Here is an 18,500-nt window from a genome sequence, read left to right on the forward strand (position 1 = left end):
AGGAAGAGTGTTTTCGTGAATGTGCTAAATACTTCTCTCTGAAATCATGTTAATATCATTCAATAAGCAAAAAAGGAAACTATATAGGGAATTAGTTCACTACGTAATTGATTTAACAAAACTTTCTATTGAGAAATGATTTGAGAATGTAGCTTCAGTGAAAGTGTAAAAACTGCATTAATTTTACATGAATGACTAAGAGATCATTTTCCACTGCTTTGCATCCTTAACATGACACCGGGTGTGAGGCTCATTGGTATGCCAGACACCTCTCTGTAACTTAATGCTGTTTCCTACCCACACAAACTGACACGGAAGGGGGAAGGAACACCCTTAGAGGAACTCGGGGCACTGTATGCTGTAGTGCGCTGATCAGGAAGTGTGCATCTATCTACTACACTGATGTCGTCTAGGGACCGGGGACAAATGCGCTTATTCTGATCTACCCATCAAGCAAGGTCTAGAGTCGTTTCCATTGCAAAGAGATTTGGGTTAGAGCACAATCTGAATAGAAAGCAAGCAAGCAAACCCAAACCCAGTGCCATTGAGCTCATTCAAGCTCTTAGGGACTCTCTGTAGGGTTTCCCAGGTTAGAAATCATTTCAGGAGCACACAGCCTCATCTTTCTCCTGTAGAACTGCTGGTGGCATTGTACAGCTGACCTTGTGATTAGCAGCCCGATGCCTGATGCATAGCACAACCAGGGATCCTTAGAAACCCAACCATCTCACCATAAATGGTGTTAGAATTGCATAAAGCTAAAAATAAAGTTAGATTAGCTCTCCAAATTGAGAGGCATATGTAAAAGCAGTCTCGCAGGAATAGCTAAGAATAAAATCTTCTCTGACCCCCTCCTGCAGACCATTTCCAAGACTTGATGGTCTTCCCCATCGCTGTAAATTTGAGTTTCCTACATTATTCTAAAGACTCACACGATATTAATAGAGTTGGAGAATGGTGCAGGCTATTGCCTGACTGGCTCCCGCCTAACGAGGCTTGAAGTTCTGGTCAGGAGTGCCGTTGGTTACTATGGTATGTCCCATCATATCTCAGCAGCATCACCTGCCACACAGACGAGATGTTCTTCCATCATGACATGGAAGTACATGGACTTGATGGACACACAGGAGCTCACCGGGCAAGAAGGAGAGGAAGGAAGTAATTGAAGGAAAACGGAAGTACACAAGCAAAGGCATGAGGGAGGGAAACAAGGTGAATGTTCAGGGAACTGCCAAATAGCTCCATTAGAAAGGAAGAGAGGCAGATGAATGCATTAAGAGATTATGAGTCAGATGAGGCCAGATGATAAACCTGTTTCATGTAATCTTTATGGTTTTAAATTTGATTTTATCGGCTGAAGAGAAAAATGACAAATTCTAATTTTTAAAACTAATGTGTGTCTTTCCAATCCAATTGAAGGCTTATGGGTGTGCAAACGTGTGTGTGGGTGGGGTGGGGTGGGTGATGCTATCAATGCTTAGTGCAGTAGCTGATAAGTCAATATATTTTGAATGAACCAGTTAAACTGAATGGTGGTGTGAACTGGACAGATTTGTATTTTAGAATGAGAACCCTAAAAGGACATATGAAGAATAGATATGGAGGGGCAATAATCTGAAGATCTGAGGAATAATTGACTTCAGTTGAAAATGTTGAGAAAGGTCTGAGAGAAGAAAGGATAGTTGGCCTGAATTTGAAGACAAGCTTGAACTCCTTTGGGTGGAGGACGACTGGTGTGCTATGGGAGAAGGGAGCAGGGAACACTGGGGTATGAGTGACATAGATAGAAAACTCCCAAGTCAGACCCGATAGCAGTGTGTTCTCATATTTCACTGGGCACATCAGAAGGAATAGCTGCTCCCTAGGGATGCTCAGCATACATATCAAAGCAGTGTTTCTAAGAGCCTGGGATCTCAATCACATGTACCATATGCGTGGAAATCCGTGATGCAATAGGAATGCCTGGGCTACATATGTCAACTATGGGCCTGGACTCTCGGGCTTGGAACTACGAGCCCACGTGCTTAACAACCTTTCCAGATGGTCTCTACACACATCAACTCCGGGGAAAGCAAGCACAAGCAGACACGGAATTCGGAGGAAAAGGAGGAAATGAGAAACAAGGTTAAACTTGAATTGTTTTACTTAAAATTGCTTTAAAGGGTAGAAATAAAGGCTACTACAAGATTTAGGGATACAGTTTCCCTCTTTCTATCAAGTTCTGTTACTCGGGTCCAAGTTCGGTCCCCTACTTCTCTTGCCTGGACTCCCGTCAAGTGTCTTCCCACAGATGTCTGCAGGAGCGCCGCTGCTCGTAGAACTCCGTGCTCCCACCCAATGGGAACAAGCCCTCCATTTGTCACCTCCGCCCTTGACCTCAGGGTATCATTCAAATTGTGTCATTGTGTACGGGAGGAGAAGTCAAAATGTGTGGGAAACACGGTGGTCATAGTTCCGTACATTTGGCATAAAACAAACACAATTGGTCAACTTCATTGTTGCTAATCTCCACAGACTACAGAACAAAGCCAGATTACAACTATATGCCTACCTGCTTTACCACCTCACTGAGCTGGAAGTGAGTCAGACCCAAGTTCCTAGCAGACAGCAGGCAGTTCATTATGGAGCCTTCAGTTAGCCTTCTCCCTCCACCCAGAATACCTTTCTCTTCATCTTTGAAGTCTCAACTCAAGGACCATGCATTCCACCTCCATGTCTGCCACCCTAATTTCAACCCTAAACTGGTTTTTCTTCAATACTTTGTTGTCTACACCTATTGGAATGGCGATTTCACCCAAAGTGATTTCTTCAGTTTGATCTACTGCCTTCTTTGGGTAAGGGACCCTACATCTCAGGTCACAGGGCTTGTCCCATGGCACCCCCTGATCAAAGTACAGTAGTGCAAACACCAGGACCTATTATGACCTTCCTCTTGAATTTCTTTCTAGCAGGAGCTGTTAGGGAATATCTCTTTTAGCAACCCAGTGACAGGGTTTCCAGATATAAATCCTAATTTTCTCTGGGCCCAGTTCCATCTTTGTGGAGATGGCTGGCCAAGGAAAAGGCGAACTTCAGAAATGGAGATGGTCTTGCAGCTGTGAAAGTCTCTGGTACTATTGTGTCTAAAGCCAAACCTGCAGTTGCCCTCTTCAGAATTTCAATACATATATTTGTCTACGTATTTATATGTGTTATATATCTTAGATAGAGATAGACAGAGCGAGAGATAAGGATATGCGTATGTATGTAGCTATAGATATAAACCCAGTGTCCAAACATCCTATCGAGCTGTCAAAGCTTGGCATCTTCATGGCAGCAGATTGTCACATCTATCTCCTATGGAGCAGCTTGGGGGGGTGGAACCACCAACTTTTGGGTTACAGGTGAGGGTTAACCACTGCACCTCTTCTTTCTGGTTTGATTTGAGCTTCTCTCGCTAACGCCGAGCCTTAGGCTCCCAGCTACAAGGATCACAGGTGACTCACGTTACTTCAAATAGCCAGGGATTAACTGTGAGAACACATGTGGGAAGGCTGAAACTCAGCCACGTGGGCAGCTCTCCTGGGAACACGAACCGTGTCAGACCTCGTGTTTGACTGAGGTAAGGGAAAGTGGCTGCACAGAGGGTGTACTGAGAAATTCTATAGCGTTAAGAGAAGCTATTCACAGCCTCTGCTGTCCTTGCCAAGAAGACAACAGAGGAACTTTCTAAATTCATACCAGGCCAGCATCTACCATGTATAGAACTTAGCTGAGGAAGAAACCTAGAGTTCTTAAATCCAGGTGAAGGAGTAACAGGTGGCTTGTTGTTGTCTTCTCCTGAGGCCGCCACTCCCACTACAGTATTGGTAGAGCAAGCATTGACCCTAGCAGAAGTCCTTGTTCTAACTCACTTTTAAAATATCCGTAAAACTATCTTAGCTACATCCTCCCACTTGTCATACTTAGAAGTACTAGCTGAGTGGTAACTGTACACTTGGTTTTAGTATCAGCTTTCTGAGAAACAGTCTCATTAAAACAGAAAAAGTGTCCTATTTCTCAGTCCTGATACACTACATTACATTTATGCTCTACTATCTTGCTTTCCAGTTTACCCAAATAATTACTAAAAAATGACTTTTTGCCTTATCGTTGCAATACACCTCTACTTACAAGGCTCTGAGAAAAAGAAGATGTCCTTTGAGACAATGAGCCTATGGTCATCTGGTAATGACTTGATGATCAAGTCAAGTTATTTTATACCATATTTGAAACATAAGATGGCAGTGATACCCTCATTTCTTAGATGAGCACAGAACACAGACAAGAAACAGCCCAAAAAACAAAATGACACACACCCAGTATTACTGACTGATGTTAACTATCTCCTTTTTGGTTTTGGGTTGTTGTTTTTTTTGTACCTAGATCTCTGAGGATCAGTTCTTAACCCAGGGGTAAACTGTTCAAGTTTCATGCAATATAAAGTCAGTCAGCAAACACCAAGTGTCTTTTTGCCTAAAGAACACACGTGTGCTTCTAATCCTCGTCTATGATTTACAACGAGAGGGAGGAGCAGTAGTGTGATAACTTCTAAACAACAATAAAACAAGATCAATAGTCTTTTTTTTTAGCTAAATGTCATTCAGAGAATATTTTTCTGAGTTTATGAATCAGAGATTGATCTTCACAAACCACATCCAGTTACATATTGGGGTAGATTATACATTTTAATATATCTTCCTAAAAAGATAACCTTCTGTTCATGCATCGCTTATCCTAAAATTAACATTTTAGTTTTAAAAAATGATCTGGTAAGCACAAGAAGAGACATGTTAGCAGAAGGAGAATGAGTAAGAAGCTTTAAAAATCTATCTATGATGATCTTTTAAAATGGAGCATTTCATTTTGTTTAGGGCTATTTGCTTATTTTATCTTTGAAAAAAAAATGCCCCCCATAAAAAATAAAGTCTAGCTTGAGCCTTATCTAAAATAAAGCTTTGTGGCGAGATGACACACCTCAGAAACCACCCAAGCCCTTTGGTCAGAGAGACTCCCAAATTATACAATTTTATTTGCTCATGTCAACATTTGTATGAATATTTATTTTTATACTACATTTAGAAACTACTCCTAAATATGCCATATGCTTCTTCGAACATCTTAGCATACCTTAACATACTGAGCTACAAACTGTGTAACTGAATTTAGAATTCATGGGCTATATAAATTGTGCTACCCATACAGAACTTAATAATATATGCGCTTTATTTATCTTCTGGTAATCTGAAGATATATTCAGACAAACAGAGATTAGAAAGTGTTAATGATATAGCTCCTAGAAGTTCCTGGGTGGTACAAATAGTTTGCATTTGACTTGTGCTCCACCAGTGACTGAAAGGTCGGTGATCTGAACTCACTGAGAAGCACCTCGCTGGACAGACCTCTGAGAAAATCCGATGATGCATCCTACACTGCCAACCAGGGACCAGCATGCATTCCTATGGGCTCAAAGGCACCTAAGGGAAACAACGATTGATCAAAATCTTGGTGGTACACAGCTCCCCAGTGGGTCTGTCCATCTGTTTCCTTCCATACGAATGACCGCCCAGGAAACCCTATGGAATTCAGCGCTACTCTGTAACACATGCAGCCACCATAGGCGGGCATTTGTTTGATGGTAATGGAATTGGTTTGGTTTCGTCATAAGATGAGGGAAGAGAAACACACACATACACACATAGTAATGGATAAACTTGTGTAACTTTGCAATTTCAATTTGAGAAGCATATAAAATACCCCAAACCAAGAGGTATTTTCAATACTTTGCTCATCTCCATTCTAATAGGAGTCATAACTCTTCCTCAGAGAGAGTCTTGCTTTGAAGATATTTATATCAAAGCCCCCTAATGCTTGTCCTTGGGTAACTTTTTCCTTTCTTCCAGGTGGTTTTTAATTGACTCAGGAATATTCACCAGCCACTCTCCACCTGCCTGTCAATTATTCCTCCCTTAATTTCTGACTTTCCCTAATTGCAGAGACAACATTATTTTATTAAAGGGCATAGTTACCATTGGTGGAGGGATGAAACAATCTGCTCTATTTTCTCTAAATTTGTCCTGTTTTATTTCCTCTATTTTTCTTTTAGTTTGTCAGATGGAAAAACACATGTGCCAAATGCCTAAATGCAATGTCCAAATAGCAAAAGCTAGAGGTGAAACTGCAGGACAAAAATGATGCTGTGGACTAGAAAGAAACTCAGGCCATGTATGAAGCCTTACATTTTCTATTAGCCACATTTACAAAATTAAAAATAAATAATTTCAATACTATTTAACAACACACCAAAAATATTGTCATTTCAACACACAACCCAAATAAAAATTACTGGAATATCCTCCACTTCATCTTAAAGATTCTTTATGTACTTTAAAGCTTAAGTCCCACCTGTTTCTGTCTAGTTGATTCCAACTCATTGTGTGGCCTTTTGAGCAAACACTCCAATCTTCATCATAAAAAAGCAAAAATCTCCACAATAAACAACATTAGGTAAATGGAGAAACAACTGACGTTGCTAAGGATTTCATTGTACTTGGATCTACAATCAATCAATGCCCATGGATGCAACAGGCAAGAAATGAAAGGACGTGTTCCATTGGTAAATCTTTTGCAAAGGACCATTTTAAAGTTGTTTTCCCAGGGTCACCTTAAGGACACAGGAGATCTGACTCAAAGCCATCGGACTGTCAGTCACCTCGTGTGCACATGAACGCTGGACAGTGAGTGAGAAGACTGAAGAAGGCTCCCTGGCTTTGAGTTATGATGTTGACGAAGAATCTTGAATATACCACGGACTGCCAGAAGAACAGACAAATCCATCTTGTCAAGCTTACAGTCAGAAAGCTCCCTCAAAATGATGGTAACAAAACGTTGTCTGGCATACTTTGGGTCTTTATCAGGTGGAACCAATCTCTTGAGACAGACATCATGTTTACTAAACCCACTGCCACCAAGTCAATGCCAACTCACTGTGACCCCCTGTGGGTTTCTGTGACTAAAGTGTTTATGGCAGTAGAAAGTCCAGTCATGCTCCCATGGAGCTGCTGGTGGTTTCGAACTGCTGACCACGTGGATAGCAGCCTTAATGCATAACCACCACAGCACCAGGGCTCCCTCTTGATAAAGATGAAGATAAGCCAAGCAGAGAATGACCTGCAGCAGACTGACACAGTGATTGGAACAACAGGCTAGTGAGGATGGAAGAGTGTGCGATTTGATTGCATGCAGGTTACTATGAGTAAGAAATGAGTCGATGGCATGAACAGTTGTTCATGAACCAACAACCATGAACAGTGAACCTTGAGGATAGAGGAGAACTGTCCCGCAGGGTCACCAAAGTTGTGATCTTTATGGAAGCAGACTGCTACATCTTTCTCCCAGAGAGGAGCTGGCGAGCTCACATCACCAATCTTTCTTTAAGTTAGCATCCAAGTGCTTAACTTCTGCACCACCACATCTCAACAAGAACCATCCATATTTCAAATACTCCATCACCACATGTGCTTGGTAGCCAATCTACTGGACAATGCCAAAAAACAGAGTGACAACCATCTGGTTTTACTTCTTGTCCACTCCATAAACATAAATAACTGTTATGGAAGAAGGCAGGGAAGGCTGGCATTCAGCTATTGACTCTTATCTAATTAAGCTGTTTCAATCTAAAACATATGTATAAGGAAGACAAAAACCTCCACAAAAATAAATGCAAATGTTCTCATGAATCATTCACACTACCCTGACTGAGGTTTGTAATTTCACGTTCTCTCTTACCATGGCTAACTGTATTGTGAAATTTTGGAAAAGTTCTATCAAGTAAAATATGTGATTGGTTATAAAATAATATACTTTATGCTTATTTTTACTCTTTGCTGAGTAGATGAGCTTATCCAGAAAATTAAGGGATAGATGATGTGTTTCTTCATTCCTTCTCTGAGGTCCTGATTGACACCCTTTCCTCCACCCCTGCGAGCTCTTCCTAATTACCTTTCCTATAAAATTGATTTAAGGATCAGTTAGCCTGGTAAGGGTTCAATGTTAGAAGGCTCCTAACTCAGTGCTCACTTCTAATAGTACAATTGCTTTCTATTTATTTTGTCTTGCAGAGTTTTTTAGCACCCGCCCACCCACCCACTGAGTTTTGTGCAAATCAGTCGCTTGTGTCCACTGGATTTTACAGCCTTGGAAACCTACAGAAGGACGCTATGGATCAACTTGATGGCAGTGACCTGCAAAATTAAAAATCAATTTCAAATTTAGGTTCATAGTTACTATATCTTAAATCCATGGAAATACATTAGATATCTCAAAATATAAAATGTACACGATTAAACCGGTCCTTCCAAAGTTTGGCAGCAATGGCAAACTATGTCACTATTTTTTTAGAATTCATGGTCTTCGGAGTGTTCGGGTTTTCCTCTTCTGTTCCAAACTGCCCACGCTGAATCTTCGGAGTCTAGCGAGCATGCTTCCCAGCCACAGACGTGTCCATCCCACAGCACCCTGGCTCCCGCTGCTGCAGAGCTAACCTAGCCTGTCCATCGCAGCTCCTTTCTCCTACACAGGAAACTGACCCCAGTGAATTGGCCATTTGGTTCATTCTCCTGCATCAGAAAAGCAACCATTTAAGATTATTTTCAGTTGCTTTTACGTACTGTCATAAATTGATTTAACTGTGGGCCTACATTCATTTGTTCATAGTGATAAAAACTATGGTCATGTGGTTGAATTTTTGAAGACGTAGGATCATACCCAATTTTAATCATTGCCAATGAGAACTGTCAGTAAAATTAGGCACCATAACAAAAAATAAAAATTTTACTTACAGTGGCAATAAAAGTAAATGTCACAGGGAAAAGACCAGAGAACATAATACAAGATAGCTCAGGTTACTGTCATGGTCCTGTCTCTCCTTTCTTCTAAAACTTCTTCCTAGAGCTGGGAAACTCCACCGTCCATTTTTTAAAAAATTAGTTCTTATACAAGTCATTCCTCCTTTAGCAGTCTCTGTCTACTTGTCTTCTAGTATTTCACTGCCATGGTAACAGAGAACCCACTGACTCTCCTCACAGGTATGGGGTTTCTTTGAGAAGTAACAGGTTATAGTTCAGGATCAGGAACAAATGGGGATACAGTTCTTCAGTCAGGACAGCTTCTTGGCCTTACTGAATGTAGGGCTCTCTTCCTCATCCCCATTGCCATTGTGGTTGTTTACTGTTTATTGTTGTGTGCTATTGAGTCGGTTCTGACCTGTAGCGATGTTCTGCACAACACAAGGAGACACTGCATGGGATCGAGCCATACTTACCATCTTTGAGCTCTTTGTCACAGCCTCTCTGTCCATTGACCTTGTTGAGGGTCTTCCTCTTTGTCACTGCCCTCTACTTTACCAAACATGCTGTCCTTCTCCAGGGACTGGTCTCTTCCAACATGTCCAAAGTACATGAAACAAGGTCTCACCACGCTTGGTTCTAAGAAGCATTTAGCTGTTATTTCTTTCAAAACAGATCTGTTTGATCCTTTCGCAGTTTATGGTACTTTCAATATTCTTTGACAGCACCATTATTCAAATGTGCATAAGCTATGATCTTCCTTATTCATAGTACAACTTTTACATGCATATGAGGTGACTGAAAATACCATGGTTTGTGTCAGATGTACCTTAGTCCTCAAAGTGACATATTTGCTTTACAACACTCTAAAGAGGTCTTGGGCTGCATATAAATTATCCAATGCAAGATGTCATTTGATCCCTTGACTGCTGCTTCCATGAGCATTGATTGTAGACCCAACCAAGGGGAAATCCTTAACAAGTTCGATCTTTTCTCCATTTACCATATTACCTATAGTTCCAATTGTGAGGATTTTGCTTTTCTTTACAGTGAGTTGTAATCCATCCTAAAGGCTGCAATCCTTGATTTTCATCAGCAAGTGCTTCACATCCTCATTTTCAGCAAGCAAAGTCATGTCATCTGCATGTTGAAAGTTGTTAGTATGCCTTCCTCCGACCCTAATACTGCACTCTTCTTCTTAGAATCCAGTTTCACTGATTATTTGCTCAGCATATGGATTAAATGAATATGATGAGAGGATACAACCTTGATGCACACCTTTCTGGATTTTAAACCATACAGTATTCCTTTGTTCTGTTCACAAAACTGCCTTTTTATTCATGTATGATTTCGGCATGATTGCAATGAATTGTAAAAGGATTTCTGTTCTTCTCAAGGTAACCATAGTTTACTATGGTACTTGCAGTCGAAGGTCTTTGCATAGTCAATGAAATCTAAGTAAGCATCTTCCTGGTCTTCTCTGCTTTCAGTCAAGATCAGCAATGTACCACATCAGGTTGTAAATCAAGCCTGAATCTCCGACAGCTTCCTACCAATGTACTACAGCAACTGTTGTTGAATTATCTTCAGGAAAAAATGTATTAACATATCATATTAATGGGATTGTTCTATCATTTGTACATTCTGTTGGGTCACATTTCTTTGCAGTGGGTACAAATCTCTTCCAGTCAGTTGGCCAGGTAACTGTCTTCCAAATTTCCTGGCACAAACATGCTTCCAGTGCTTCATCAGCTTATTGAAATATTTCAGCTTCTCGGGAAATTTAAATGGCTCTTGAGCTCTGCCAAGAAGTGCTGAAAAGTGTCCTGCTCTAGCAAACCTGGGCTAGAAGGTGCTTGGTCCTCCCACTCTGTGGGTCACTAAGCCTAGCCAAGCAAACATCCATTGGCACCTTACTCTGCCAGTCATCATCTTCCATGAAGGCATTTAACCTTCTTGCTCCCTGGTGACCCACCATACCTACCTTTCTTCTTGGATACCAGTCTTCTGATTCTGCTGTTACTATTTTTCTGCCACCCCTTCTCACTCAAAACCAAACTCACTGCCGTCAAGTTGATGCTAATGCATAGCTACTCTAGAGGATAGGGTAGCACTCACTACCTCTGGGAGTTTCATGGGAGTAGACAGCCCAGTCTTCCTCCTGTGGAGGTTCTGGTGGTTTTGAACTTCAGACCTTTTGGTTACCTACCCAATGTGTAACCACTCTGCCACCAGAGCTCATAGTATGTCACCTCTTCCTTTCTCCCGTGCCTTAGAATAGGGACAGTGAGCCCAAGGGATGTACTCAGCTCCTGGCTCTGCCTCTTGGTGACAGGGAAGCCCACTCTTCCCACCTCTGGAATGGTTCATTTTAATCATGGTTGGATGGCAAAATTGACCGATACCCTTATTAGGATACATTATTTGCCTGGTCCCACCCCTGTAAAAGTTACATGTACCTTATTTGCATTGCCAACAAGTTGTTCAATTCCCTTGCTAGGCCAGAAGTACCTTCTTTGCATCGTCCCACCCCAATCATCTTGCTGGAGTCGTAAAACCAGGAATCACTGCCTCACAAGCAGTCAGCAAGAACTGGTCATTCCGATAGTGTGGGGTTTTGATTTCATGTGATTATTTCTTTAAAAGATGGTTTCCTATACTTTACTAGTATATTCTATGGATTGGAAACCAAAAACACACCTTCCTATTGTTCTGAAAGCCTTCCATAGGTAACAATGACCAATACATACAAGGAAAGTCTGGAAAAGGAGAGCACAGGACAGTCAGGTCATCGAAAGGACATGCCTCGGGCCAGGGAGAGGAACCTGCGCAGGAGACGTCAGTTCTGAGCTTAGCACTGCAGAGATTTATAATAAAGTCTCATTTAAAGGCTTTTCAGTGACATTTACTCATTTCTGTTTTTTAAAGTGGATATTGGAATATGTTCTGTTCTGACCAAGTCACCCAAGTTAGGCCCAAGTTCTGGGACTAACTTCCCATTGAATTACCCAGCGACTGTGTTTGACCCATCTACCCATTTTTAACCTGATATCAGTTTTCTACTTTCTTTACAAGAATGGTGCTAAAATAATTCAGACAACAAACAGAAAATACTTTTAGTGTTTCCATGGAAAAAGAGACGAAGCAGTCATGAGTCCATCAAAACAAAACTAAGAATTATTAGGTACCAGCACGCTTCTCTGAAGGAGGAGCTAGTCGTTTTCTGAACCCACTGGAGCGCATCAAAGAAAGGCAGCATTTCCCTGGCAGGCGGCACTGCTGCGGGGGCCCAGAGCTCTCTCTGCAGGACAGTGTGTCTCAATGTCCTCCTAGTCGGGGCAAAGTGGACTGCGTGGGTGCGTCAAGTGTGGACCAGAATGGTTCTGAATGTCCAGAGGGGAAGGACAATGTCTACACCCGGGCAATTCTGTATTGGTCCCAAGTTTAGGTATCACTTTACATATCTGTCCTTGAGCAAAGAAAAGAAAGATGAGGGTTCACCCGTGCCAAGTTATTGAGCACTTTTCTGAACATCAAATCCAAAAATACAAGCCAACTTGTGAATTTTTCAAGTCCATTACTAGTATTTTTTTTTTTCACTCCAAGGCATTCGGCGTTAGTAGTAAGAGAAGGTGGTTTCAGACACACACAGCAACAGCCCCTTGACTTTAGCCTGGGCTTCTGTGGAAACTAAATCTGAAAGCATCTACACACATCCATGTCTCTGTGAAAACAAGTTGTCACATATATTCCCAATTGAAAAGAGGGAGATAATTAACAAAGAGGGACTTCCATCTACCTCTTGTTTTCCGAAGCTAAAATCACCATGAACCCAAAAGAAGATATGAGTGTAGACAGCTTCTTAAATAGTTAAATGTATGAGAAAGACCACAAAAGGGAAATGAAATCTTAAAATTACCATAAGTCATCTCTCCAACCGTTTATAACATAGTGAAAAAAGTCAGATATAATTCCACCCCATCATATTTAATGTATTTGGTGTCAGGGGAAATCACAAGAAATCACAATTTCATAATGAAGATAAAGAACAGCAAGGACAGACACTATGCAGAGCCAATCTGCATTGCTCTCAGCATCTTAAGGAAATCAAGATGCTGAAATCTTGCCCAGTGATTTCTTATCTGAAAAACCAATCAGATTTTGAACCAAAATCTAGAGCTTGTATACTATAAGAAGATATTTCTTTTTTAATTAGACTGTTTTTTAAAGATCATTTCTTTGGGGGCTTACAGCTCTTATAACATAAAATCCATACATCAACTGTATTAAGCATATTTGTACATATGTTGCCATCCTCATTTTCTCAACATTTACTTTCAATTTGAGCGCTTGGTGTCATAACAATGACCTGCGCAGTAAGTAATATTCCCACATCGGCTGCCAGAAAGTCTACCCAAGACAAAAACCTCACTGTCCTTGAGTCAATGCTGACACGTAACAACCCTGTAGGATACACTAGAATGGACTCTGTACATTGCTGAGACTGTAACTCCTTATGGAAGTAGAAAGCCCGGGCTGACGGTTTTGAACTGCTGACCTTGCCAATGACAGCCATAAGGACGACAGCACCAGGGCTCCTCACATAAGACAAAGGGGTTCCTCACTATGGAAGACCGTAAGGAGACTCAGGGAGAAAAGGAGGGTGGCTGGAAGAAAAGAGAGGTTGGAGGGGAGGGAAGGAGATAGGCTACTAGGCACATTCCATAGCTGGACACCATTTTACAAACTACCAGAGAGGGAGTTGAACCTCAAGGCTAAGTTTCCTTTCTAGGCAGCTGCCTATTGCTCGGCAGCAAACAAGGAAGAGCACTGAACAGGCTCAAATTGCTTAGTGCCTTCATCCCCATGAACTTTAAGATCTGTTATTAAAAGACAAAGAATGAATGCAATAAGCATAAGGTAGGATACTACAATTTAACACCCCACCCCCACCCCCAAGAAAAAGAACATAGGACCAGTTGTATAAAAGAGGTACCCAAGGAAGTACAACTTTAATTAAGTCGTTATGTTGTATCCTCTTGACCAACATCCCAAGGTCAGTACTAAACTCGCTGCCATCGAGTCAATACTGACTCATAGGCACTTGCTGTGGGTTTCTGAAACGGTAACTGTTGGTGGGGATTGAAAGCCCAGTATGGTGATTCCGAATGGAAGTGCACCCAGTGAACTTCAAAGGTCAAAGTCCTGACCGAAGACATACAGAAGCATCACACAAGGTCAGGCTTTGAAGGGGGTACTGAAAACCTCACACTAGAACACGAGGTGTTGGTGTTAAGAACTAACACATAGTTGTCCCCTGATTTGCTACCCAATAATAGTGTGTGTATGTGTGTGTGCAGCAGTACTAAATACAAACTACTTAAACTATCCTGCAATGCTTTATGTAATGGTGTACTCGTCACGTGGGTAGGAGCATGGCACATTACAAGGCAGTGTTTAATTTTGTTGTGTGTAGGGTCCACCAGAAAATATGACCTTGAGTCTAGCCCACCTGAGTCTTGAGAACATCTCAAGAACAGGTTTGATGCATTGCACACTATGACAGAAGACATGGTGAGCTGTGGGAGGACATCAAGAGCATCATTCATGTGGAAAGCAAATGGTCATTAAAAAGACAAGAATGAAAGAAAATATCAAATTGGATGTCAGAAGAGATTTTGAAACTTGCTATCAATCGCAGCATAGCTAAAGAAAGTGGAAGAAATGATGAAGTCAAAGGACTGAATAGAAAATTTCAAAAGGCAGCTCTAGAAGATGAATTAAAATATTATAATGAAATGTGCAAAGATAGAGCTAGAAAACCAAAAAGGAAGAATACACTTAGCATAACTTAAACTGAAAGAACTCAAGAAAAATATCAAGCCTCGATTTGAAGCATTGAAAGCTTCTAGGGGCAAAAGGTTGAATGATACGGGAGGGATCCAGAGAAGATGGAAGGAATACACAGAGTCACTGTGCCAGAAAGAAGCAGGTAATGGTCCACCGTTTCAGGAGGTAGCATATGAGCAAGAACCAAACTACAGGGAAATCATCAGCCCCAAACAAGGCTCCAGGAATTGATGGAATACCGATTGAAATGGTTCGACAAGCTGTTGAGGCACTGGAAGCACTCACTCTTCTATGCCGGGAACTTTAGAAGACAGCTTCTTGGCCAACTGACTGCCAGAGAACCATAGTTGTACCCATTTCATAGAAAGGTGACTCAGCAGATGTTCAAGTTACAGAACAATATCACATATCACATCCCATTAAAATTTTGCTGAAGATCATCCAACAATGGTCGCAGCAGTACATTTACAGGAAGCTTCCAGAGGTTCAGGCCGATTCAAAAGAGGACATAGAGCAAGGGATAGCATTGCTGATATTAGAAGGATCTCAGATCAAAGCAGAGACTACTAGAAAGATATTTACTTTTGCTTTATTGACTATGCCAAGACATTTGACTGTATGGATCATAACAAACTATAGATAACCTAGAGTAGCAGGACTGTATAAAGAAGAATGTGGCAACAAGATGAGAGGAAGGCTTATTAGCAACCTGCAATATGCAGATGACACAACCTTGCTTGGTGAAAGTGCAAAGGACTTAGAGCACTTCCCGATGAAAACCAAGGATTGCAGACTTCAGTATGGATTACAACTCAAGCTACAGAAAAGCAAAATCCTCACAACTGGACCAAGAGGTAACATCAGGATCAGTGGAGAAAAGGCTGAAGTAGTTAAGGATTTGGTCTTGCTTGGATCCACAAACAATGCCCAGGGAAGCAGTGGTGAAGAGATCAAAAGGCGCGTTGCATTATGGGAATCTTCTGCACCAGGTGTCTTGGGTATTGAAAAGCAAGGATGTTACTTTGAGTACTTAGGTGTGCCTGTCCCAACGCATGGTATGTTCAATGGCGTCATGCACAGGGGAAGCTTGACATTGAATAAGGAAGACCAAAGAAGAATCGCTGCATTTGAAGTGTGGTGCTGGGGGAGAATATCGAAAGTACCATGGACTGCTACACGAAGTAGGGCCCGTGTTTGCTCCTCAGAGGCAAAGGTGAGGAGGCTTTGCCTTACATCCTCTGGGCGTGGATGGCATCATGCTTCATAAAGTGGAGGGCAGCAGAAAAGAAGAAGGCCCTCACGGAGGCGGGTGACACCGTGGCTGCAACGAGGGGCTCGGGCAGAGGAACGACTGGGAGGACGGCACAGGGCTGGGCGGTGTGTTGCTTCGTTGTGCACAGGGTTGCTATGGGCTGTCACAGGTCAGAGGCAACTCCACAGCCCCTGACATCAAAAGCTGGGCTGCTGAATCCGAGCTGAGTCGATGGCACACGACTACAGTGTAAAATGAAAATATTAAATACACTAAAGAATTTTTGTGCATACTAAGTTGTAACAAATATTCACAAACTATGCTATTTACCAGGATTCTCTGGCTTCACTTCACCTGATTCCTAATTCTCATGGGCGGTCAGCTACTTGATGCAGTTCATGCCTCTCCAACCCTGTGGTGCCCTGATCACAGGCCCTTTCCGAGCAGAGCTGCTTCTAGACTCTAACTCCACCCTGCTCCTCATACTCCACCCCCACCACTCCCCACCCCCACCCCCGCTCTCTGCATCCTGGCTGAGCCCAACACCGCTCCTTAAACAGCAACCTAAATTACACAAGTCTTTAGATAATGATTTGGAGCCTGGCTAGAATTTTTCAATATGCACATATCCAGGAGCTGGAGACAAACTCACAGAGCAATTCAAGAATCTTGCACACACTGCTATTGGAAACCATTGCTGAGCAAGGAGACACTCACTCTCGCCCACACTCTGAGAGACCTTGCAGACTCCTTGATCATCTGTGTTCAACGACACCAGTGAAAGAACAGCAAGGCAGCTGGAAGTCGTACAAATGACTCGAAATAGCAACCAGGAAGATGTGGAACATTTCATCCCTGAGCCAACCTGGATTAATATGTTGCTGTATTTAGGTCCATCTCTGAAACAGAAAACCACACAACCTTTCCACTCATGACGGCCGGTACAATGGCCGCTGCTCTCTTCATGGAGCTGAAGTGACACGTGAGCCCGCTCTCGTGGCTTTCAATACAAAGTGATGTATGTGAGAAGGAGGGGAAAAAAAGTCTTTATAGCATCACCAAAATCGAGTTGCAAGAGACATTTTCAGAAAGAAACAAGGCCTGTATTTACAGTAACAGAACTCCAAATGTGTACAGCAGAGATAGCAGAGCTAGCCTGGTAACTATAGCACAGACAGAGCATTTTTCAAAGTAAAAAAAAATAATAATAATAACTGGCTGAAACTGTCCCAGATTTTCGAACTGATTAGATATAGCTGTGACCATAAAGTAAATACAGCTGTGAATATAATGTAGCTATAGCTGTGACCATATGTAGATATAGCTGTGACCATATGTAGATATAGCTGTGACCATCATGTAGATATAGCTGTGACCATATGTGATATAGCTGTGACCTGTTCCGGGAAGTTGCCGAAAGAACCACATCCTCATTCGAGGCCATTTTCCAAAGGTTGAAAATCAGAGTCGTCCTTCAGGCCACCTGCAGCAGTCTCTAGGAACCCCCTTCAGAGTGAGTTTGCACTTGACACAGATCGAGGACCTACTTTATGATTATACCTTTGGATGTTAAAAAATTCAACCGGCTAGGTTCATACAGGTTAGAATTGACTCTAGGAATTAACTATGCATCGAATGACTTCATGCTACCATTTCAAATCAGAACTATCATGTTACCTGTGTATTTTCTATGACTGTGCTTATTCAAATGAATATATATATATGAAATGAAGAAACATTCTAAAATCAGTCTGTGCAATGCACCTTTCATGGGAATACATTGATAGATACCAACACTGGCAACATTGTGTGGTCATCAAGTTCATAGAATTCTTGCCTGATCTTCAACATAAAAGCTTATTGCCATATTTCATGCGACTCGGGAGATGGATTTTCAGCAGATTTGTACATTAGCAGCACATAACTTGAGATGCATTTTATGGATATATATTTTCATTTCAAAAGTAGGAAAAAAACACTTTTTAATTATTCCTAAAATAATAGAAGTGAGTCTACCCATTTACTAGCCTTTTCGGGTTTAAAAACTTTCCATTGACAATACACAAGTGAAGTACTTTGAGAATGATCAATTCAGCACTCACGCCATGATGCCGGAGAGGTGAAACATTTCAGCTGTTATGTAGGACAAATAGCTGTACAGGAAGACAAAGAGTGGCTCAATCACTCGGATGTTATGGGTGAACCGGGTGGTGAATGCTGCTATGAATCCCAGGAAGATGCCAATCAACACCCCACCAATTCCTACAACGAAGAAATTAGCAATTCCAGCAAACACATCAATGGTCTCAATGGTTTTCATCTGGCAAAAAGACTTGAACAGGTTGTACAGGACCTGGGGAGAAAGAAAGCACAGTATCAGGAGATCTCGTCAAGCTCCCCTCTCCCCTCCTCCCTGACCTTCAATAAGGAACATGCTTTTGTGTACCAGGGTGAATCATAGCCAGTGATTGATTAAGTATTTTTTTGTCTCATAGTAAAACTTTAAATACAAAAGTTTACAAAGCCAACAGTGT

General features: G+C 41.7%; 1 protein-coding gene across 1 annotated transcript in view; it reads right to left on the reverse strand.

Annotated features, from left to right (window-relative positions):
- SLC9A2 (solute carrier family 9 member A2) overlaps positions 1-18,500 on the reverse strand; it is a 106,660-nt gene that overhangs the window by 33,416 nt on the left and 54,744 nt on the right. The window contains exon 3 of the mRNA XM_004704336.3: positions 18,069-18,319. Within this exon, the coding sequence (XP_004704393.1) occupies positions 18,069-18,319 (251 nt within the window). The remainder of the gene's footprint in view (positions 1-18,068; positions 18,320-18,500) is intronic.

This window comes from Echinops telfairi, unplaced genomic scaffold (genome assembly GCF_000313985.2).
Source record: "Echinops telfairi isolate 266 unplaced genomic scaffold, ASM31398v2 ScPeMD7_7467;HRSCAF=8505_1, whole genome shotgun sequence".
NCBI classification, from domain to species: domain Eukaryota; kingdom Metazoa; phylum Chordata; class Mammalia; order Afrosoricida; family Tenrecidae; genus Echinops; species Echinops telfairi.